Raw genomic sequence first — 25,587 nt, forward strand, 5'->3', positions numbered from 1 at the left:
AAAATTCACCCAAATGCAAAAAAGATGAACATAACTTATATTCTTGTCTTCCTCCATAAATTTCATCATTAGCACAAGCTTTCCCGACAGCTCTGTACTGGGCTCCACTTCCTTTTACTGGTTTGTTGGAGTATCGTGGTTTGAAAGAACTACCACTTTCCATTCTGAAGACATATTTTCCAGCCCAAATACAAAATATTTTTTGAATTTCAGGCTATTCAAGTCAAATCTTATTAATCTAAATTAAGTAGAATTTACATATTTACTATTAATTTTCCTTTTTCCATTTACTTCTCCATATAGCTCCATAGCCCATGAAGAGGACTTTTAAAATTAAAACACCTAATTTCTTCTTCTTCCAAAAAAGATATAAATTAAAAATATAGAAATTTCCTTAAAGGAGGTGGATAGCTCAGCTTGGATTATTCTGAAAGGAACTATTACTTCCTCAGCCATAGGGTATGAACAGAGAAAACAGACAACTTTCTAGCACTATTTGAGTGAGGAAGGCTATTTGGCTTGTTTTTTTGTTTTTCTTCCCCTGAGATCAATTTTCATAATCTGGTTTTACTACTAATTAAAAATACATGAAAAAGGGGTTCAGATGCTTTCAGACTTTTGAGGATCTTAGATTATCTGTTCTTCTCCTCTCTTTATTAACATGGAGAATGGAGAATGGATTGTACTACAGAGCCAAAATAACCTCTAGAAAGAAGCATTGTTTCAGTTTCCCTAACCTGTGAATAGGCAATGTGACATCCCTAGAGCCAATTACTTTTAGTAATTTAATTTCATTTATGGTTTTAAGCCACATTCCACCCAAACCACATGCACATAAAATAACAATTAAAATATTTAATATGAAACACAGCTGAGTCCTTGTTTCTGAAAATTCTTGCAAAGTCTTTAGTTATTTGAAGACACTTTTACCAAGTTGAAACTTGTGATCACATAGACATAGAAGACTGTTGAGACTTTTTCACACATGAACTGAGATCAACTGTTAAAAAATATTCATAGGGAAGGTTTTTCAGAGAGTGGTATTTGGCTAAGAACATTCACATTTTATAATACCATGTAGGCTAGAATTGATTTTTACCTTGATTCCTTGGAATTCGCTTTCTGCGGTCTCGGAATGCTGCACCTGATTGTAGGGCTTCTAGAAGATTATCCATTACTCCAGTCTCATCACCCTCTGGAAGGGAAAGGAGAAATCAGAATTAATCTTGGGGCAATTAAAGTTAAACCACAGGAAAATAAAGGGAAAAATTCCTGTCAGATTTACATAATATCCTTAAATTAAAGACATATATCTGTTTAAGCATAATGGATCCTGTCAGTTTCTGGCCCCATAGACTACTTTGCTTATTATGCACCATTAAGCAAAATTCATGCCAATCCCACTGTTCTTTCAACTTAAGGACCTTGTCTTGTGTATTATTGATGACACACTCAGTATGCAAATAAACAGTAGCTGATCAGCTACTGCTGCCTTCCTGTTAAGATTCTTTTAAGACATTTCTAAGCAAGAAACCATGGACCTGGCTTAATGCAATCAATGTGCAGGGCGTGACTTGATGAAGCGGAGCTACACAAGGTTAAATACTGATTGTATTAATACTTTCAGCATTCAACCGTCATCTGCTATTATCTCAAAAGACACTATTTTCAAAACACATTTGCATTCAATTCTACCTAATCCATATCCTTTACCCGTTTCAAAATGCTGACATTGTACAAAGAAAAGGTGGCCAAATCATTTGAAAGCCTGCAGTTTATATTTGAGAGACGTTAGCCAGAGTCTCATCATCCCTTTTAGAATGCCATTGTGTTTCTAATTTTTTCTTATGGGAAAGAACTGTTATGATTCCATGAGCTGGGTATTCAAAAGATGTACATGGGAATTCCTAATGGAAATGCACTTAAAACATTTTACCCTACTCTTATCTTTGACAATTCTGGCTGTCAAAACCCCTTTTAAGATTTATGAGAGCATTTGCCTCAAGGTGTTTATTGCCAGGAACTCTTCTACACCGTGGACAATCCACAGTGAGCTGAGGTCCATCTTCCCATTGGGCCTAGCTGATGATAAAAAGGATCCTAACTAACTGGTTAATTTGAGTGGTAGCTAAATGGGTGGGTCTGGCATAGAGGACATTTGTAGGCAGAAGGGTTAAGAGAAGAAGGCAGGAGTGAGGGGAAAAAAAACTGTTGCTGATGCTATTCTAAAGTTAAATGTAAATCCTACTTTGTTTAAAGAATGACTATAGGGTGTCAGATCACAGAAAAAAAATCTCTTATAGGGCAAGAACAAGCTAAAACCTTTTTTGATTATGCCCTTTATTTGACTTGAGATTTCTTCAATGTTACATCAATCATTTCTTCTTTTAAAGTGAATTCACTAGGACATAATATTAAATAAAAAACAAAGGGAAACACGGAGGTTCTTGGGTCTAATATTTGGTAAAAACAGAAAAAATAAAAGGAAAATAGAACCCCAATGATTAAGCATGGGAAGGGGATTATGCACATTTAGGAATATTAAAGCTGCAGACACATCCAAACTGTCATCTGCTCTCTATAACAGAAAGAAAAGAGGAGCTGAAAGTAGTTTGGCACGGCTAGAATGTACCTGGGAGAATTACATTTTATGCAGTAAGCACTTTACATTTGTTGTATCTTTTAAATTTTTAAAAATGTTTTTGTTTATTTTTGAAGTAGATCGAGAGAGAGAGAGAGAGAGCACATGAGCGGAGGAGGAGAGAGAGAGAGACACAGAATTTGAAGCAGGCTCCAGGTTCTAAGTGGTCAGCACAGAGCTGACGTGGGGCTCCAACTCACGAGCTGTGAGATCATGACCTGAGCCAAAGTTGGACGCTTAACAGACTGAGCCACCCAGGCGCCCCTACATTTGTTGTATCTTTTAATCCAACTACACATTGAAATAGGTTTTATTTCTGTTTTTCAGCTGGGGATACTGAAACATAGAGTTAAAGCATCTTGTTCCAGATCACACAGCTGGCATGTGGAGGGGCCTACGTATGAACCCAAGTCAGTCTGACACCAAGACCAGCCCTCTTTGTATGCAGTTAGCAGAAGACAAAATGGAGTAGGCATATGGTGACCAGATGGTAAAAGATCATAATTCTATGATATGGGTTTGAGTACTATCCTGTAAGTCAACACTCTCCCATAGAGATATATAATGCAGGCCAAAAATGTGAGCTGCATAATTTTAAACTTTCTAGTAGCCATATTTAAAACATTAAAAACAGATGAAATTAATTTTGATATGTTAAATAAATGTTTAACTCAATATATATAAAATCATTTGTTTTTTACATTCTTTTTATCAGATTAAGTCTCAGAAATTGAGTGTGTTTTTATTTTGGCACATTTAACTTCAGATTAGCTACATTTCAAGTGCTTATTATTTTTATGTAGCTAGTGGCTGCTCTATTGGGAAACATAAGCAATAGGAAGTGACTTGATCAGACTTACATTTTAGAAAGACTTATCAGACAGCACTGTGGAAGATGACTTAGAGGTTGGCATTAATAGAAGGAAGGGAAATGGTCAGGAGTATAGTATAAATGAACTGAGCTAAAGTGATAGGAGAGTGAATGGAGAGGGTGGATACCTTGAAGGTATTAATATAGTTAATAAGACCTGGCTGAGAAATAAACAGGTTTGAGAAAATATGATTATTTTTTGAAGAATATTTAGGTAGAGATATTCAGTAAGCAGTTGAAAATATGAGGCTGAAACCCGGGAGTGAAGTCTGGGCTGAAGCTAAAGATTTGAATACCTTTGGAAGATGCATGAGATCACCCTGAGATACTATATGAAAAGAGAAGAGAGCATACGATGCAATTCCTGAGAACCCCAATTTTTATAAAGCAGTCAGGAGAAGTAGAATTTCAGAGAAGACAAAAAAAGAATTTCTAGAGATATAGAAGTACAACCAGAAGAGAACCATAGTATAACTGAATTTCATGTATTCTTATAAAAATAGTCATTATAAATACTATGTAGAAAAATAAATACATGTATAAAAGTGAAAAAAGCAGACTACAAAACAGTATTTATATGTGATTTTACATAAATAATGTGCAAACATTAAAAAAATATAACAATGATAAGGAGGCCATTTCATTAGAATTCTTCAATGTGATTATATTGTATATATACTAAAAAGATGGAACAAATATGATATAGAGAGGAATTAAAAATAAATCCCTTTACTTAATTAATGGTTGCCATCTGACAACACCTGTCAAAATACTATGCTAGATTACCATTTCTAAGCTTTTCTTTTTTTTTTCATTATTGTTTCTCTCCTCCCCCTGAGGAGCCTTTTTAGATATTTTTTTCCTCATCCCTCCAACATTTAAATATAATACAACAGATGTACAGCATATCTGTTTATATAGTGTAACCCTTTGGGGGCCCACAAACAATTGTAATATCTAAGCTTTTTCTCTGCCCACCTCCCCAAGAACCAATATTTATCCACTTGGAGGTGATATACTATCTCTGCTGAGAAGGCATGTGCTAAGTGGTTCTTAAAAAAAAAAAAGAAAGAAAGAAAAGAAAAGAAAAGAAAAGAAAAGAAAAGAAAAGAAAAAGAAGGCCAGGTCTCTGTAAATATCATTGATATATTAAAAGAAATAAATGTAGGTTTCAGTCTACTATTACTTTTTCATTTGCTCCATAACTTTTCATAGAGTTGAGAGATTTTCCTGAAATACCTAACCTGAAGGAATGAAGTGTTTATAAATATATCATAGAACTGATTTACATTTCAGTTACTCTTCCTAAAACAAAATGGAAGCTAACATGATCATCTGAAAGACATTATCCTTCATTTTAAATGAATTTCAGTGAAATTTGGTATGTGATTGAGTTGTGTGAAGTTGATAATTCACTTAGAATTTCCAAGTTCATAGAACCATTAATTCTTACTTAGATGTGATTTGTAATGAGTAGCTGTTTTTATTTTCTATTTCTTGGTCTATGAGGTCAAATTCAGGAAAAAAATGTCTTTTTTTTCCATTGGAAAGGAAAATAGTTTTATTGAATTGCATAGAAAACTGTGTTTTCTTACATCTTTCAATACTTATTTACTGAGTGAATGAATATCAAGGAAAAAATTGGTAATGCTTTTTGGCCACTAAAATGGTAATATATGGGCATGTCTGGAAGTAACAATTCAGAGGCAAGTTTCTGACATTTGATCCTGAAATTAGATCACAGACAGTATTAAGGAGCTAGCTAGGCAGGTTACATGCAGTCCAGTGGGGCTCTATGTGAGCTACATATCTTTGGGTAAAATGAAAGTCATGCACTGTACCTTCTATTTCATGTTTCCAACAGTGTTGGTCATGCAGTGGATACAGAATGCCTGCTGACCTCAAATTTTCATCGTCAACATTTACCTGTGTTGTGTTGACTTAATTTCCCCAAGAAGAGTTTGGAGATGCCATAGATTAATATTAGCCCTAGATAAACTAAGTTATCTCTGGTACACCTTTGTGCAAGACTATTCCCCAGTGGCTAGCACAAACTTATTTAGAGGCAGTTCTCTGTGGGCTTCTCACATTTATGTGCATTTTATGAGCACAAGCATTGATGACCTTTCTTCTGGACTATCTTTTTATACTGAACAGCCTTGAAAGATATAGTGTCTCTCTTCAGAGCAGAGGGTAGGTCTGTTTGTTTTGAGGACAGATTATATTTCCCTCTAGGGTAAATGTCAGGCAGTTTGCTTTCATTTTATTATAAAGGATTTGGGTTCCCTAAAACCAGGTTCCTCAGAAGTAATATAAAGCCATTGTGTGCATAGCATCCACCTGAGCTCACCTTGGCATCACCATGGGGGAGTTGGAAGGCAAGAGAAAGCAATATGAACATGAAGCTCACACTGCTGGCTGTACCATGAATGACAGAATTCTTTGTCTCTGACCCAGGAGCCTAGTTTCTTATGTAAGCATTCCTAAAACTATGGCAGCCTGACTTGTTACCATACAATTGGGGTAAAATCTCTGCCCCTTCAAAGTTTTTCAAAGTGCTCTGAGGGGCACCTGGGTGACTCAGTCAGTTATGCGGGTTAAGCATCATACTTTGGATAAGGTCATGATCTCCTGGTTAATGAGTCCAAGCCCCATGTCAGGCTCTGTGCCGACAGCTCTGAGTCTGGAGCCTGCTTGGGATTCTGTGTACCCCTCTCTTTCTGTCCCTCTCCCAGTCACACTCTGTCTCTCTGCCTCTGTCTCTCAAAAATAAATAAACATTAAAAAAAGAAAATGCTCTGAAATCTCCTTTCTTTTTATCAAACATTTTAAATTACGATATCCCTTATTTTTCTAAGAACCTAACACTTAGTGCCTTGGACATTCCCATTGCCTAAGACCCAACTCCAGTTCATTACTCCTCAAAAATGACTAAACTAAAGCCAACATTATAAAAATTATTTCCTAAGATCCTAACATCATGGGCATATGGCTTTAATTCACTATTATAGCCTCCTTGAATTCTCAATTGTATAATTAAGGCTTTCTGGAAAAGCTGAGCTGCTCAAAAGTTGAAGAAGTTATCAAAAACAAATCAGTATAAAATGACCCAAAAGAAACAAAAGACTTCTTACTGAGGGTAGGACCCTGCCATGTGAGCCAATACTTACAGAGACTATATAATTTGAAAACTTTTTTTAATGTTTTTATTTTTATTTTTGAGAAAGAATGAGAGAGAGTGAGCGAGCATGAGTAGGGGAGGGGCAGAGAGAGGGAGACACAGAATCCAAAGCAGGCTCCAGGCTCTGAGCTGTCACCACAGAGCCTGACACGGGGCTTGAACCCACGAGCTGTGAGATCATGACCTGAGCTGAAGTCGGATGCTCAACCGACTGAGCCACTCAGGCACCCCAAGACTATATAATTTTTTTAAAATAAAGCTATGGTCTCTGTGGGCCTAGAAGAGTTGGGGAAGACTCATGGAAGAATGAGGGCTTAAGTTAAGCCTCTGAAAACATTACATTAAAAAAAGGTTGAAGAATGACTGGTTTGAAGACACTAAAATCTAGATGTATTAACTCCTAGCACACACTCATGTGCTCACTTGCTTGCTCTGTGTGTGTGTGTGTGTGTGTGTGTAAGTTTATAAATATTGTGATGCATAGATCTTAAGTATACACTTTGATGAATTCTAACAAGTACCTACACCCTGATGAATTCTAACAAGTACCTATACCCGTGTAAGTACTACCACAAGCAAGATATTGAAACTTTCTATTACCCCGAGAAAATTCCCTCTTGCCTCCACCACTAAGAGGCAATATTTACTCTGATTTTTATCATCATATATTGGCTTCACCTGTTCATATCATATAATTTTTAAGAGGGTAAAATGTGTCAAGGTTGTTTTGAATAAGTATAGCTACCTGAAGTCAAACACGCATGGTCTGCATGATAAACCACAGGGAGAACAACACAGTTGAAAGGTATGGGAGTTATAGTTGCATAGGTAAGATCAGAGTAAAGTTCTAGAGGGCTTTGGATATCAAAGTAAGAAATCTGAATGTGCTTCAAGGGACTCTAAAAAGCTAGCAAGATAGTGACACGATAAAGTAACATTTAAGGTCAGCCTCATAGTCGTACACAAAATGGACCAGAGTAGGAGAGAAATCAGTTATACAAAGAATGAAATTTAATTTGTAGTGACAAATATTATTCTATGCATATAATCCTGGGAAAAATTTTGGTATTATTAGTGAAGGACTAAATAGAAAAATAAAATTGGTTTTGTTAGCAAGGTCATGAGCAGTAGTAAATGGAAATTGTCAGTGTAAGAAGGCAGTGATAAGTAGAGTACAAGAAAAATCAATGTTAGATTCAATCTTTTTCACACTATCTGTTATTGTCCAGATTCAGACCACACTGCAAGATGGGTTTGTAGATGGTACAAAATTATAAGACTTCTCACCTAAGAAAAAAGAAAGAAACAAAATTCCTTCTCTGGGATCTAAAGAAAAAAAAATGAAGGCCCAAGGCTAAAAAACATCTCTTATAATTCAACAAAATAAGAGGTAATAGACTTAGTAAATGGCAAATACAGTATGGTGAAAATAACACAATGTGCTACAGGACCATAATATCTACATGTAAGAGTAATACTAATACCACACATAAGTTAGAAATACAGTCAAATCATTTGGCAAGGCACTGTATCAACAGATATGATAAAACCTTGGCAACTTGTATTGAAGTCTACAAACATCTGGAAAGCCTATACCTGATGTGAGATTTTTGTTAGTTTGTGGTTTAGTTGGAAGTGAGTGAAGAATGAAGAAAGTGGTGACTTGGAAAATCAACAGATGGTAACTAAGATAATAGTCTATGAAGTTATTTATGGCAATGAAAAGTATTTAAGAAAATCAAGATACTACTTCAAAGAGATTAAAAGAGGGCATACATAGAATGTATAAAGTTTTACAGAAAATAATGAAGGCAGATGTTCCTGGCAAAAAGAAGAAAACTTTTAAGAGGGAAAAAGGACACAGGAGCTCAGAAGAAATTACCAGAAACCACAGGATGAGTTAGGGGCAGTGTAGTAATTACATTACACGGCACTTGAAACTTTGTAAAACAAACAGAAAAATGTTATGCTCCCAGGTTGAGGCCTAGCACAGTGGTACCTACCAAAAAACAAAATTAATCTCAGAGCAACTAAAGATAAAACTACAGGGAAAAATGTTGGTTAGAGAGTTAATTCATTCTGTTATCTCATCTCCTTGCCAGAACAGGTAATTAACAGTTTCCTATAGTGAGGCAAATCATCAGATCATGGATAAACTTCATAGTGAATACTACTCTTCCTTAACAATTTTAAGGTTAATGTTTTAGGTACAATTTATCATGAAATAAATAATGTATTAGGGATCACAAGATAAATGGGCATTCTGCTCCCAAGTGATTAATGGTGAAGGATGAGGCAACTTCTCCACAGGTTTCTACATGGTAGGTGCTACCTAAGTTTATTAGGGTAACTTAACTGGTAAGTTAACTTTTCCTGATGTATGTGTACCTTAAAGAGAAGCTTGTTAACACAAATGAATTAATTTCTACTGGTGGAGTTTTCGTGAAGGAACTTTTTTGGCCAGGGGCACATTTTTGACGGCTTGTCTATGGTAAGATGGATTGATAGTAAATGGAAGTTAAAAAAAAAAAAAAAAAAAAAAACAATGTTTATGCATATTCATTTTTTTCTAGTTACCTGTATATTAAAAGATGAAGAAAATTACACATTCTATAAATAAACACCCAATAAACCTGAATGTTAGTGCTTACCAGAAAACCTCTATTGATGCCTCTGGTAAAATATCTCACATTCAATATTTTAAATAATTAATATTTCAAAGAAACCTTTGAAACACTGTGTGTATCTTATCAGAATCAATCATTTACTAAGGGCATGGAACACTTGTGAAGGGAAAACTATGCAAAAACAAATTTGGAAGAAGAATAAACTTAAGTCAATTCAAAACCATCCACCAAAGGAAATCTAAGTACTTTCTGAAAAGACAAAAGAAGGCCGGTTTTGGAAGTAGGACTATTAGTAATGTCTGTGATTTATTGAGAGGTTTCCATATGTCAGGCCTGTTTTAAGGGATTTAAGTTGGATCTCCATAACAACTTATTTTCAGGTAAAGAAACTGAGGTATGTTTGTAAGTAACTCATTCAAGGTCACATAGGTGGGAGGTAAGAGAACCAGCATTAGAACCTAAATATGTTTGAGAGAAGGTGTGGGCAAACTATAGTCCTAGTGGTCAAATCCAGTCTACCACCTGTTTTTGAACAACCCACATTCTAAGAATGGTTTTCACCATTTTAAATGGATTTTTTTAAAAGAATATTTGTACTACATGAAAATTTCATAAAATTCAAATTTTAGTCCTTAACCTTTATTGGATGATTGCCATGATCATTCATTATGTACTGTCTATGGCTGCTTTTATGCTACAACAGCAGAGTTGAATAGTTGAGACAGAGACATTTTGGCCTGTGAGGTCTAAAATACTTACTACCTGGCCCTTTACAGAAAAGGTTGGCTCTAGAGTACACATAGTCAATATCAACATCATGCTGGTATAGATACCTGTGGAGCTCACAATTTGCCTCTGAGATGCTGAAGGACCTTGGCAACCTCTATATTAGTAACAAAAGTTCATCAGGGATAGAAGGTAGGAAGGAACACAGTCAATGTCAGCCTTCTTGAAATTGAGATGTCTCTTTTTTTTTTTTAAAAAAAAAAAAAAAAAAAAGAGATGTCTCTACTTAGAGGACCAAAGCCAAGAATGAGACAGGATAATGAAACAATTAATACATACATTTCTATGTGGCATTACATTTAAGAGTCCTTAAAGTCTAGTTGCAAAACAATAGTTACAAAAAAAGTAGTTTTTTTCAAAGGTCAGTGGAAGACCTGCTTTCCTAGTGTTGATTTCATGTATAAAAACCAATCTCTGCCTGACATGGAGTAATTAGGCTTCTTTACAGAAGACCCAGCTCTTTATCTATGGACTTTAACTAGAGTGTCATATCAGAATACAATACTGTATAATAAGCCTAACCATTTTATAAGAAATACAAACACAAGACTAGTGATGAAGAGAGGGAAATAAATAGTTTTAGCTTGCAGAACACCATCATGAGGTCAAATGTATACTTGTATTTTCTTTAGTGCCTAGCGCAGGTGCAAGGTAAGTGTGGAATGAAAGTGACTTTTCAAGAATGGCTCTCATGAGAGCCCAGTCAGGCAGTTATAGCAAATGTTACACACCATGGCAATAATGGCAGCCTACCACCAAGTATAAAAGTTTTGTAAATGAGGGAGCAGGCACTCTTAATTGTTGATGCTGGGAGTATAGGAAACAAGTGGACAATTCCTCAGTTGCTATGCAACGCTCAAATTGTGGTGTTCTTCCTGTGCTTACTAGATTCTTATAGAGGGTCAACTCTCCAGCCAGAAAGGCAATAACAACCTCACTCCACTTTTTGCAGAGGAACTTAACTGTTGCTTATCAATTTTTAAAGCACAAAGGAGTCTCACCTTGTATATTTGTGTATGTTTCTTTGGCCACGTGTTTTTGAGTGCCTGGAGAGTGCACATTGTTGCAAATTAATTTCTTCTTATTACAACTACCCTTTTCAAGTTGAGTAGCATATTATAACATTTTTTAACATGGTGATACATTTTTGGAGAGAGAGAGAGTGCATGTGAACAAGTAGGGGGAAAGGGGTAGAAGGAGAGAATCTTAAGCAGGCTCCATGCTTGGCACAGAGGTGGGGCTCTATCTCAGCTAAGATCATGACCTGATCCAAAATCAAGAGTTGGATGCTTAACTGACTGAACCACTTAGGAGCCCCTAACATAGTGATATTTCACACTTCAGCTTTTTTTAAAAAGGCATGTATAAACCAACTGCTTTACTGAAAAGTCTCAATTCAGTAAAAGTATACATATTAAATTGTTTTTTGTTTTTTCTACCACTGTTCCAAGACATGCCATGTCAAATATCCCTTTCATGTCTCTTAATAACATTTGGCAAGATTCCATAATTTTCTGGTTTCAGTTTAAATATCAATTTACATTTGCTGCAAGGGGTTTCATTCCCCCATTGCTGGTTAGTCTTCTAGACCCAAGTACCTGAAGGGGAGAACGGGTGGTATAATCAGTTCCCCCACTCACTCCCTACCATACCTTACTCTCATGGAGTAATTAGATCCACTAATGGGGTGGAGCAAGGAGGCAGAAAAAGGAAAAGAAGGAACTTCTGTTATTTAACTGGCTACTGGTATAATCCTCTTGATGAACATGTTAAATGGCTTATAAGAAACAAAGGTGAGGGGTTAGTGTAAAAATGTACGCATAAGTAAAAAGCAATAGGAAACAGCCTTTAGCACCTCATCAAGAACTGAAACACCAGTCAAGATACGATCATAGCTCTAACCCTCTAGCTACAACAATAGCCCTAGTCATCTGATGTTATTACTCTATTACCTTGATGTCCATTCATTCATACTTACCATGTGCACCTACTCTTATTATTTGTTTTTATTTTCTTTTTTGCCATTTTTGAACTAATTCTCTTTCTTTGTGTCTTTGAGTGCAAATTCCCCAAGAAAATCAAATTGATTCAACCAGTACAGAGTAGACTTTTGGGAGAAGTGTTTATGACAGGCTATCTCTTATGAAATAGACCAGCCTATAGATGGTTGTCCTTGGGTAAAAAATAAATCTCTGGCCCAATTTGAAAGCAGAGGAGGATCATATAGCACAAAACATAGTCAGTAATGCTTAAGAGGCTGCCTATTGCTGCTTGTCTCATAAAAGGAGCTGAATGCATATACTTCTGATATGCATTATCATAACTCAATAGTGTAATTTACATTGATGTTTCAAAATGGGAGAGGGAAAGATTTACCTTTAAGCCTTGATCTAAATCCATCAATAATTTCTAAAGAGGAGTTCAATAATCTGCTCTAGGAGAGAGTCAGTCTGACTCTGAGCATGGCTGGGTACTTTCTCAGTCAACTAGAATAGCTTGCCCACCCTGTAATCTCACTGCTGTCTCCTGATGGAATTGAAACAAGTTGCTGAAAGCTAATGATTTAGAAAGTAGACCACAGTGCCGCTGGACAGTGGCCTTTCTTCTTTGGACGGTGAGAAGTGATCAGTTTCAAGGCTTTTAGTTGCTTTCTACGATGTAGATGCCTTAATTCGAATCCCTATTATTAATTCATATTCCCATTACAGGTGCAAATTATCAGCTACTCCAGAATAATATTATTTACAAAATTTCCCATCACCTGAGACAACATGTCTAAGACTGATTTAATCACCCACAGATTTCCCCACCCAACCACACTCCTAATGACTTATCATCCCAATTTTCTCATTTCTTATTATTCCCCAGGCTTGGAACCTTCATCTCCAAATTCAGTGACTAAGCTGTGCCACTTCTTCACAGGCTATCTCTCATAGAATCAGAGTTTCTTCTCCCAGTCTAACATTCATCCCTTAACCTGGACTACTGATACATGAATCAACTTGGTGAATTCTCTGTTTCTATTTTCTCCTATTACTAAACTAGAACTCTAATCACACTATCTTCTTTTCCAAGATTCAATGTCCATCAGATCCAATCCAAACTCTAATGGCCTTATTATTTCCAGATTTTTTCTTTGGCTCCTCCAACCACACAGCCAGGCTACATCTCTTTATAATTCTGTACTTATCCTGAATGTTCACACCTGTATGTCTTCACTCATCTACCCAATTTAAGAAATAAAGATTAATGTAAATTCTAAGGAAAAAAGCAACAACAAAAAAGACAGATGTTTTATACCTTCAAGTTTAAATGGATAGAGCTTTTAGATAGATTATTATATGAATATTCTTTAGCTCACCAGATCTATCCAAGGATTTAAATTCCCAGAGTGAGTGCTATAGAAACACTATAGACCTAAATTCAGGTAATTTAGACAATTTATACAAATACATGTTAAGAATATTCTGCTCTATTAAATAATTAAAATTTAGATAGACCTTAATTACACGCTTTACTAAATAAAAGGAAGTTGGTCTTCAAGAGAAAAAAATTAATTTCAAAATAAATAAATAAATAAATAAATAAATAAATAACTCCCTAAGGCAGATATTCGTAGTAAATTTAACATACTTTCCACTACCACTTAATTGAATCCAACCTTTAAGTTAAAAAAGAAGACATATTAAAAGTAAATTGGTAATTGTATATTAAGTGGTATTGATTTTTGGTGTTTCAAATAATCGAGGCAATAGTGATTAACCTCTTCATTACTTTATAATGTTCATCTGAGAAAAAGCAGCCCTTCCAAGTTCAAATTTTCTAACATTGAAACCCACAGAGCTCCTAAAGACAAAGGGCAATAAAGCATAGGGCGCTTCATAGAGGAAGTCTATAATTACAGATTACTGAGTAAATAATATGGATGCCATTGAATTACATGAGAGTCCATCCATTAGTAGAAAATGGTATAGAGTTACAAAATTAGGCACCAATATCCCAGAGATATAACTATGTCAATTTCTGAACATTATGTGGTCATTTTAAAATGAAGTCATTATGGATGATAACTATGCTTTAAAAACCTGCTAAAAGCTGGTAAAACCAGATAAAATACTGGCACTTAAAGAATGGGCATTTCTGGGGCATTTGGGTGACTCAGTTGGTTAAGCATCTGACTCTTGATTTTGGCTCAGGTCATGATCTCAGAGTTCATGGGTCTGAGCCGGGCATTGGGTTCCACATGGACAGCGGCGGCTGCTTGGGATCCTCTCTTTCCCTCTACCTCTGCCCCTCCCGTACTCATTCTATCTCTCTTTCTCTCTCTCTCAAAATAAATAAATTTTAAAAAGATTCTCAAAAAAAACCAAAACAGAATGTCATTCCTTGGAGCTTAGTTTCATAAATGCTTTATTTTAAGTTGATGTGTCTACTTGACCTCTGCATTTGAATTTTCTTTTTAAATTCAAAAATTCCCATGGATTATATCATATGCTATTTTATGAAATAACCTGCCTCTATCTAGCTATTTTTGTGTAATTCCTGTCTGTAAATACTGTTATATTTTTGTTGAAATGGATAGAGTTGTGGTCAGAGACACACTTGCAAATAGACAATTTCTTGCTTGGGTTTAAGTAGAAAAGATTTACAATTTCACATTTGTTTCAAACATGTCTCTTGGGACAGGAGGCTCAAAGGAGAAAGCAGGTAGGACTTAGATGCAGTTAATCAGCACTGTTTCAATCATACCCTCAGCATATTCCTTATTTAGTTTTTAATATCTCTTTCAAGCTATCAACACAACCACTGGGCATGTACTCAGCAGATAGCACTGTGCAAACAAACAAACCAAAAACCAAAAACCAAAAACCAAAACTATAAGGCATCCTCCTCAGATGCACTGCCACAAACAAGTAAATTGTGTATTTCTTTCTCTTTGTACTCTAATTTAAAAATTATACTGATAAATTACCTGAGATAAAGATGTAATTAAGGGAAGAACCAATGACTTTATTAAATAAAGGATATTAAAGACTGTGTATTTTGCTTGTTCACTGAACAGAAATAATTTTTAATATTCATAATTATTTTTCCTCTTTTAGATAAGTAAAAATATATTCACAAACAAATATCTGTTACTTTTCAAAAATGGGATTAAAAAGTGTTATCTGCCAAAAAGACGGGAGAGTGAGGAGATTACTAAATACTCCTTGGCAAATATTTAGGACCAGGTGATATTTTGTTCTTTCTATGATATGTTCACCTAAATTCATCAGTAAGATCTGCATACTATCTGATTTCATTCAATTGTTTATTTCCTATTTATAACCTAGATCAACAGGGGAAAATTGCAATCCACAAAGAAATGATAAGGATCATTTTTTACTTAGTACTTCTGTGACAGCTGGTGATTATTAGTATAAGGGGAATTTATCCCCATCCTTTAGAAGGAATACACTATTGATGCTTTTATGATGTATGTAATCCTGGGTCTTCAACAGGACTATGATTTCTATTTCAGGAAAAGGAAGAAAAAAATATGATTTCTTTAAAGCAATTACCTATCTTGTGAGGCTTTAAAAATGTCATATTTGTTTTAGTAACTAAGCATTCACATTAGCACTATCTTCAACAAAGGAAAATTGAGAGAATTCTATTTATTGTTGAAATTTTTATATCACGTCTAGAGAAAGCTATATTAAGGTGTATAGAGTGAGGAAGAGGTCTCTTCTACCTCAAAGTCAAACCTGAAGGAGTCAACATGTGCTGAATGGATTCATCATCCTCATTTAAGAAGTGATTTGGAATCAGGTTGCTCAGGAAACCTTGTCAACATCCAGCTCTAACCAAGATATAACAATGTCTCTTAGCTGTATTAGAATGACCAGGACATATTTACTTGGAACAATAATAATGAAAATGATAGATTAACCAACCACACTGCATTTTCTCTGAAGAGATACTATGCAAACTTAAGGAATGCATCCACAGGAAACTCAGGCTGATTAGGTGACTTCATTTAGATCTGTTTCCCAGGGTGGCCCTCTATGAACAGGGAATGGGTTTTCCTATTTTAACTCTCCCTTTTTTTAAAAAAAAATATTTTTGAGAGAGGGAGAGGGAGAGGGAGAGGGAGGGGGAGAGAGAGAGAGAGGGGGAGAGAGAGGGAGAGGGAGAGGGAGAGGGAGAGGGAGAGGGAGAGAGAGAGAGAGAGAGAGAGAGAGAGAATATGAGTAGGGGAAGGGCAGAGAGAGAAGGAAAGAGAGGATCCAAAGCAGGCTCTGCACTGACAGCAGAGATCCTGATGTGGGGCTCAAACTCAGGAACGATGAGATCATGACCTGAGTTGAAGTTGGACATTTAACTGACTGAGCCATCCAGGTGCCCCTGGACTCTCCTTTTTAATGCCAAAACTCTGCTAGAAAATTCTCTTAAATGTCAAACTTAGTCTGTAAATGATCAACTAAGACAGACTATGAGTTTCATGTACAATAAAAAGTGGTGAAATAATAGGATATTATCTTTTTGTTTTGAGAATTATACAATTTTTATTAGATTGAACCATGTGAGGTTACCATTTTTTATAGGCAAAAGAATGGCCAAAGAGCAACAATTTCATATGGTTCAAACTAATATTCAGGATATAATGAAGACACTTGAACTATGACCAATTCTCTAAGAAATATTTCAAAATAGAAGAGGGGTAGCCAAAAGTGAAAGATTGCACAATGCAAAAGGCTATAACAATGAAAATATGTATTTCAAATTATTTTCTAAAATGCATAACTTTAAGGGCACAGTCTAATAGTTCCTACATTCCATAACTACATCCTCTATGTTCTAACTTTGTATGAGTCATCAATACAAGATCAAGCCAGGGTTCTGCACACAGTTGGCCCATCCTTTCTTTCGGCTGTTATTTTCATGGTAGAGATTTTTCACTGAGGTCAGTAATTTTTGCTTCTTTCCCTAAAGCTTAGAAATCATTGTGTAAGATCTCCTAGAACTCTGTCCCTTGCCCCCACTTGAGCACAGAGATACAAGGCAGCTTATCTTGTCATTTTAATGAAACATCTTTGAGGTATAATTTCACTGGGGAGAAATTTAGAAATCAAAGCTTAAGTAGGGCTTGTGAAAGTAAGTTATGCAGTACTGAGCAAAATACAGTCTCTAGAACTCATTTTTTTCCCTCAGCAAGCATTAATGAATGTCAAGCCTTTATAGATTAGTCAATATACTTAGAGATAGAGAATGCATATTTGTTTTTCCAAAACCTTGATACAGTCAGTACCTCACAGAGAACTGAACAAATAAATCTACTCATTATAGTATTTTTCAGAAGAAAATTCAGCAATATTTGCAAAAAAAATAAAATTTATTTTTTCTATAGTGAGCACATGAAATAATGACAATTGTTTCAATATTACCTAGAATATCAATTTATCTGCCACATTTGTGCTCTTATTAATTATAGTTTTATTTTTGTGTATTATAACTTATCAGATAAGGAAACAAATCAACCAACTTAGTTCAATCAAGCATCTAAATATATTTTTCATGCTCTTTGTCATTTTAGTGAGTTTCTTAGAAGAGAATTCCACCATGACTTTTATAATGCCAGAGAATGCATATTTCCTTTTGATAAAAGAAGGAACTTTCACACTCAAAATTCAATTTTGTTTCCTAACATTTACAACATGACACAAACATATGGTAAATAAAATATTTTAATAAATCTTAGAGCCTACAAATTAAACAGTGAGGGAAGCTCTGAGCATGCTGTGAATATACTGAATACTAAAGAGTATCTGAAAGATAAAAATCATTTACTTTTTAAGAAAAACTAAATAATTCGTTTTTCATTAAGAAAGAGAAACATATGCCACAATAATGGTTAACCAAGATATATATATATATATATATATATATATATATATATATATATATATATATATAAAATCTGCATATATATATCATCTACATATATATCTGTATCTGTATCTATCTATCTATCCACACACATACATACATACATATCAGAAAGGGCTGACAAATGCACAAATGTGATTACATGGTGGAATATATTGTTTAGGAAGTCTTCTTTCTATTTTCTCAACAAGAATATAATTAAATTTGGGTTCAGCAATAAAACACTTTGGGGGCACCTGGATGGCTCAGTTGGTTAAGTGGCTGACTCTTGCTTTTGGCTCAGGTTATGATCTCATGAGTTCGTGGGTTCCAGACCCCTGTCAGACTCTTCGCTGACAGTCTGGAGCCTGCTGGGGATTCTCTCTCTTTGCCCCTCCCCCCCTTGCATGTACACGCTCTCTCTTTCTCTCTACATAAACAAAAAAAGGGAATAAAACACTTTGCCTGAAGTAAAGGAATGAGACATGTAACGTACTTTCAATAAAAACAAAAGAACCATCATTGCATTCAAGAACAATGGAGCTTGTGAAGACTGTAAGTGCAGTTGTTATTTTTCTGGACGTCTCTCACTATATAAGGATTATTGGTGTTATTATACGTTCCTTCTCCTGGGACATTTACAAACATGCTGTCTAACCATTTGTCTTACAGAGTTACATACAGGCATACCTTGGGGCAGGGAACTGACCCAGATAATCTAGAGAGCATCTTAATGATTTATGGAAACCAAATCACAGAAAACAGATTCAAAGGATTGATATTACTCTAAGTGAACTTAGCATCAAGTGCAAACTGACTCAGAGATAATGCTGCAGGATGAAATACCATGAGCCTTTTTACACTGCTTACAGAGAACATGGTATAAACTGTCTATAGGTACGATGCTTTAAGCCACTAGGGAATAAAAAGGAGAAACAGGAATCTCTTTGGCAAAATATGTGAGAAATTTAAAGCTTTTTGCTCAGAGTATGTGAAGTATTAGTCAGAGAAAAACATTCAAATCTACTTTAAAGACAGATGAGAACTATTTCTTAACATATCACAAGAGGGCCAAAGAAGATTGTTTTTGATGGAAGTTCTCATGGGAAAATCTTCCTTTTTTATTTACTACAGAGATCATGCTGGAATTGATGAGAAAAGGTAGATATTTTGAATAAATAAAAGAGGTCACTTGCAGGAAAATATATATATATTTTGACACGGATTCTTGCTAAATGTTTTTCACATTTATTCAAGTTAAAATGTTCATTTTGTTCCATGAACAAAGGGGTGCAGAGTTTGCTTCTTTCATTAACTGTATCACTTACTCAAAACATAGGAACAGGTTCATTTGTTACCTGAAGCATATATGAGAACATTCATTAAGTGTAAACAAAAGGCCTTAAAATATAACAAATAAAGAAAATTAAAGAACAAGTATACTAATAATAAGGTATACTTGCTCTTCAATAGATGTGTTCTTAAACAGCTATAGAATTCATTGTCTATCTCCTCCCCAGGACCAAAGAATTCTATTCTAATATAACAGGGACATTACTAATTAAGAAATTCTTTGGGAGTTTGTTTTACAAACCACACACACACACACACACACACACACACACACACACAAAACACAAATGATCATTCTTTAGTAAATCAGTTGCTTTACTTCATTTTGGTATGTTGTAGTATGAAAAACATGATGATATCAATCTATCAAAGCCATATTAGATAACACAAAGACTCCAAGTTCCCTGTAAACTTTCAATGCCAGGGATTTCCTCCCTCTTTGCCACCGAAACTACTTGATTCTGATTAATTATGTCACTAGCAGTAGTTTCAAAAATTATAGGAATGCAAAGCTTGGAAGATAAGCCTCTCATTTTCACATGTATAATAATATGTCGTGACTAAATTTAAATAATTGAAAACAGCTTTAAGCACTAGCAATATGGAGTAGTATAGTAGAAAGAACAGTTGGCTGAGGCAGGCTCTACTCCAGGCTCTCCTTTTTACCACTGAACTAGCTTTATGACCTTGAGCAAGTGATGTTCATGTCTACAGTGGCATACTTGTAAAATAAGATGAATCTAGTCATTGGACTCAGGGATTCTTAAATGTTAGTGTGTATCAGAATCACCGGCACAGCTTGTCATAACATGGATTGCTGTCCCCATGCAATTTCTTATTCAGTATGTGTGGGTTGAGGCCAGAAAATCTGCATTTCTAACAAATCCCAGATTACGCTAAAGCTGCTGCTCTAGGGATTATACTTTGCGAACCACTTCCCTTGGAGAATGCCAAGAATCTGAAGTGCAGGAATCTGAATTCCCCCTCTGTGGTATTGTTCCTGAGGCAAGTGCCCAAGTGTCACAAGGTATCAAAAAAGAAATGCAGTGTTCTTTCAAATGAAGAAACTCAAACTGTATGATGGCAGTACATTAGCCTGCCAATTAGCAACGGGGATGGGAGCTATATTTAAAAGGCATGTTTGCTGATGAGCTCATCCAGTAAATCCATATCCACATTTACTTTTTAACATATTAAAGTAAAGTTTTATTGATTTCACACACATTTCCATACCTATCAAAGCACACAAAACACTGATGAATACATAATGTCTACATAGATAAGAATTAAGGTCAAAGTTTGATACACTATTTCTTATCACTCCTCCTAGATAAACACTACTCTAATATCATTGGAAATGAAAACATGTGGATTGAAGCGTCTATATGCCTGAGATGCTCCTAGAAAATTAGTAGTTATTAGCTATTGCTGAACGGCACATTCTGGCGTTACAAAAACATATACAGTAGGAGAAGTCTATTATAAAACATAGGGTTTTACATTTCCAAGAAGATTTTGAATCAACCAAATATTCTTTAGAAATGGACTGAAAGGGAAAAGAGGCCCTCCTCTTGTGCCTAATATAATTGTGAAAATACAAAGTAGAGGAAAATATAAGAAAACATAAAGGCACTGCTTAATTCCTTTCAAATAGAAACTGAATTGCTGAGGTAGTTCTCACCACCTTATTTATATATCAGATTGCTCACAAGTCATGATGTCAGCCACTAGGGGCAATATATCAGGAAGAGTGAGACACTGCAATAATCCCAAAGAAGGGGAGAGAAGTGTAGTAGAATGATGAAAAGGCATCATCAACTCAAAAAATCCAGATGGTTTTGTGAATAAATATCATATAAAAGTATTACATGGGAATCAGAAACTAGTTTCAGAAATTGCCTACAGGCCTAGAGAGAGAGAGAGAGATGCTTGTGACAAAGGACTTACATTTTATGAACTGAAACTTGGTATTTCTTGAATACAAGAGATACAGAGAAGCTAACTTCCACATAAAGGTTTCCTTTCCCTACCATATTTGTGAGACAAGTTCCTTATTCCCTGCCTCTAAAACAAGCAAACAAAACAAAAACCTGACTAATGGCCCCATTTTCCATTTAAATAATACACTGTTTTTCCTTAAGACATACTACTATCTGAGTAAATGTGATAACACCTCAAGAATACAGATTGTAGTTTTATTTGGGTACTTAAGGATAAGGTCCTGTTAGTCCCTAGTTACTTTGTCCTTATAGACACACATTCTTCAGAAGAAGTGTTAACTACTAAAGTCCAGGGCAAGGGCACCTGGGCGGCTCAGTCAGTTACGCATCTGACTTCGGCTCAGGTCCTGATCTCAAGGCTTGGCTCATGAGTTCGAGCCCTATGTTGGCCTATGTGCTGACAGCTCAGAACCTGGAGCCTGCTTCGGATTCTGTCTTCCTCTCTCTGCCCTCTGCCTGCTTGTGCTCTCTCTCTCAAATATAAATAAACATTAAAAAAATTTGAAGTCCAAGGCAAACAATATCTTCTCCTAAGGTTACAATGATCTATGATTTCAAAAGGACGAACCCAGATATTTCCTTATAAAGATATTTTCTTTGTTCCTATGTGGTCTTAAAAGGAAAGAGGGGTTGAGGGAGGATAGGCCAGGAACTGTACTGTCAACTCTTCACTACCACCCCTTTTCTGCCTGCAAGGAGGGAGGTACTTTTGGGTGGTTTCATTTATTTGTCAGGGTTACTCAAGTAAACATGGATAGTTTTCAACTTTCTTGAGCCATAGGAGCTTACACTAGATTACTTAAAAAAAAACCAGGCTGTAACTACTGTGGGGGGTGGAGCATGGTTACACTTACGGCTTAATGTAGCCATAGCCCATTTCTATAGCTTGATCTCCATTTCCTCTCAAAATATGATCTGATAGCCCAAAACTGCACTGAGTATTTGAGTGAAGAAAAAGATGCAAAGAACAGTATAACAAGAGCTAACAACATAATGGATTCCAGTTATGCCAGATAGAGCTCTAACTCAGAATCAGGTGCTTCAAATAAGTAAAGCATCTTTTTAAAACATTAGACAGAAAAAAAAGGAAAGAAAAGAACACCAGGGAGGACACAGGGGAGGCAGTGTCATATACCATACTGAAGTTCAGTAGAGCAAGGTCAGTTAAGCACTCTGTCCTGAGACACACACCTTTCATTTTGAATTGTTTTCAAATAAAAAGAGAGAAATCCCCTTTTAAAGTTGGATTGTTTAAATGCACCTACAGCTACTGTCTAGCAAAGGCTAGGCAAGCTCTCTCTACTGATGCTTTTCAAATAAGGTTCAATTGGCAGAAGAAAGCAAGTGCAAAGGGTTTTTGACAAAAGAGGACTACAGGGAACACATTTTTCTTTCACAGAAATACTGCTCCAGAAAATCAGAGGAGGTAGCAACTCAAACCAGGAATCTGCAGATATTAGTGAGATAAACAGGGAAGTTCAAAAAATTTTTCTACTTCAAGTGCTCAAATACATAAAATTATTACCTTAAAAACTGGGATGGGGTTATGTTATAAAAATGAGAGATTAGGGGAGCCTGGGTGGCTCAGTTGGTTCGGTGTCTGACTTCAGCTCAGGTCATGATCTCGAGGTTTGTGAGTTCGAGCCCTGCGTCAGGCTCTCTGTTGACCGCTCAGAGCCTGGAGCCTGCTTCTGATTCTGTGTCTCCCTCCCTCTCTGCCCCTCCCCTGCTCATGCTATCTCTCTCCCTCTCTCTCAAAAATTAACATTAATTTTTTTTTAAAAAGAGAGATTAAACATCCAAATAAAACACTTATTTTAACTATCATATTACAAATAGTCTAAACCAGCAGACTCAGAGAATACGATTCTTTTCTAACAGAACCATACAGATCTGAAAAGGACCCCTGGGACCCTGCCCCTCTATCAGCAGGGCTGTGCCTCTAGCTCCCTAGACTTATATGCCTCCATCCTGTTTAGTGATACTCCAAGTAATTCCTAGGTAGCCCTGTCCAGGGCTTGGCAAATAGAAAAGGCAAAATCAAATTCAGGAATTTGGAAACATCTCCTCTGATACAGAGAGGTATTTTTTTTTTACACAATGTACATTTAAAGTAGATTCTAATACTGATTAAAACAAATAAAAGTATTATGCTATCCATAGCAAACTGCACTTTTAAAAGGATAGTCACCTTTTGCCTCCCAAATAAATTATTCCAGCATCTTCTGAGTCACTCTGAAACAGTTGATTTAGATGACAATCAGGTAGTCTAAGTTTAGGTTATGACATTCTTCTAATATCATTATAACAAAGGCACAACTACTTTCTTAAACTAAGATGTGTTTTTTCCCTATGAATTACTCAAGATATCATATACTTATTGCTCATGTGTGGACGGAGTGACCGAAGACAGATAAGAAGAAAAAGGAATAGAAGGTTTCATGTATAAAATAGGTGAAAAAAATGAAATATATGTTAGATGCCACACATGGTCCTGTTTGAGTGGATACATATAATACACATACATAAATAAGCAAGAGACATTATTTCTCACAGAAGAGACACACAAAGAGGGAAAAAGATGACAGTTAGTAACCCCATAAGTGGGTTAATGATGCTGAGTTATCAGAAAGCAATACTATGATTAGGGTGTGCCACTCCGCTCAGAATGTAGTGGGCACTCAATAAATACCTGTAGCATAAATTAAAAATCACAGAAAGGTTTTCATCCATAACAATCCTTTTGTATATTTAGTGTAACAAAAGATTTGGTCCTGAGTCTAAAGCAGCCCAGCAGCTCAGGGATTCAATGTGGGTGGAACAAATATAATTTAAAAAAATCATTAGAAACTCAGTTGGATTCAGTGCAGGTTGTTAGTTCTATGGATCTGTTAGGTGTGATCACTGACATGAATCTAAATATATTTGACTGAGGAGAGCTAGGAGAAGATGGCTGTGTAGGAGGAAGCTGGGCTCACCATGTCCTGCTGACCACTTAGATTCCACCCACATCTACCTAAATAACCCAGAAAACCACCAGAAGACTAGCAGAATGGACTCTCTGGAGCCAAGCATAGACCAGAGGCCCACGGAAGAGGGTATGAAGGGCGGAGAGGTGGTGTGCGCTACACGGACTGGCGGGAGGGAGCTGGGGCAGTGGAGAGGCAGCCAGCCCAGCAAAGCAGAGTCCCCGAAGTCTGGATTGCAAAAGCGGAGGGGCCGGACAGAGTGTGTTCTGACAGCCAGTGGGACTTAACATCTGGAATGTTATAAGTCAACAGCTCTGCTCTGAGAGTGGGAGGGCTAGAGGACAATGGGAGGGAGAGTTGTTGAGCCCTGGAGGACAGAGCTCAGCTTGGCGGGGAACAAAGGTGCTGGCCAGTGCCATCTCCTTCGCCCATCCCCCAGCCAAAAATCCCAAAGGGAACCAGTTCACCAAACTTGCTTGCACTGTACAAACAACCAACGCTGTGCTTCTGTGGATCCACTCCTCCGACAGGTCAGCCTCCCTGCCAGTGCTGCAGGGCCCCTCCTGCAGGGGACCACAGACAGCAAAGTGAGCTGAGCCTGCCCCTCCCGCCCCTGTGCACCTTGCAGATCCACCCCGGTTAATACACCAGAACCCATCAAAGCAGCACTACAAGCCTCGCAGTGTGCAAGTAGCCGAGACAGGGGTCACACCACTCCACAATGAGTCCTGTCCCTGGGAGAGGGGAAGATAAGGTACACACCAGTCTGACTGTGGCCCCAGCAGTGGGCTGGGGGCAGACATCAGGTCTGACTGTGGCCCCGCCCACCAACACAAGTTACTCCAGACAGCACAGGGGAAGTGCCCTGAAGTTCCGCACCACCCCAGGGACTATCCACAATGATGAAACAGGAGAATTCTCCTCAAAAGAAACTCCAGGAAGTAGCGACAGCTAACAAACTGATCAAAAATGATTTAAGCAATAAAACAGAAAATGAATTTAAAATAATAGTCATAAAAGTAATCGCTAGGCTTGAAAAAAGTATAGAGGACAGTAGAGAATCTATTGCTACAGAGATCAGGGACTAAGAAATAGTCAGGAGGAGCTAAAAATGCTATAAATGAAGTGCAAAATAAAATGGAGGCAACCACAGCTCAGATTGAAGAGGCAGAGGAGAGAATAGGTGAATTAGAAGATAAAATTATGGAAAAAGAGGAAGCTGAGAAAAAGAGAGATAAGAAAATTCAGGAG

General features: G+C 36.5%; 1 protein-coding gene across 1 annotated transcript in view; it reads right to left on the reverse strand.

Annotated features, from left to right (window-relative positions):
* DIAPH2 (diaphanous related formin 2) overlaps positions 1-25,587 on the reverse strand; it is a 986,776-nt gene that overhangs the window by 195,475 nt on the left and 765,714 nt on the right. Inside the window, exon 26 of the mRNA XM_053891427.1 lies at positions 1,100-1,195. Within this exon, the coding sequence (XP_053747402.1) occupies positions 1,100-1,195 (96 nt within the window). The remainder of the gene's footprint in view (positions 1-1,099; positions 1,196-25,587) is intronic.

Source organism: Panthera pardus, unplaced genomic scaffold, assembly GCF_024362965.1.
Source record: "Panthera pardus isolate Hobbes unplaced genomic scaffold, ASM2436296v1 HiC_scaffold_27, whole genome shotgun sequence".
Lineage (NCBI taxonomy): Eukaryota > Metazoa > Chordata > Mammalia > Carnivora > Felidae > Panthera > Panthera pardus.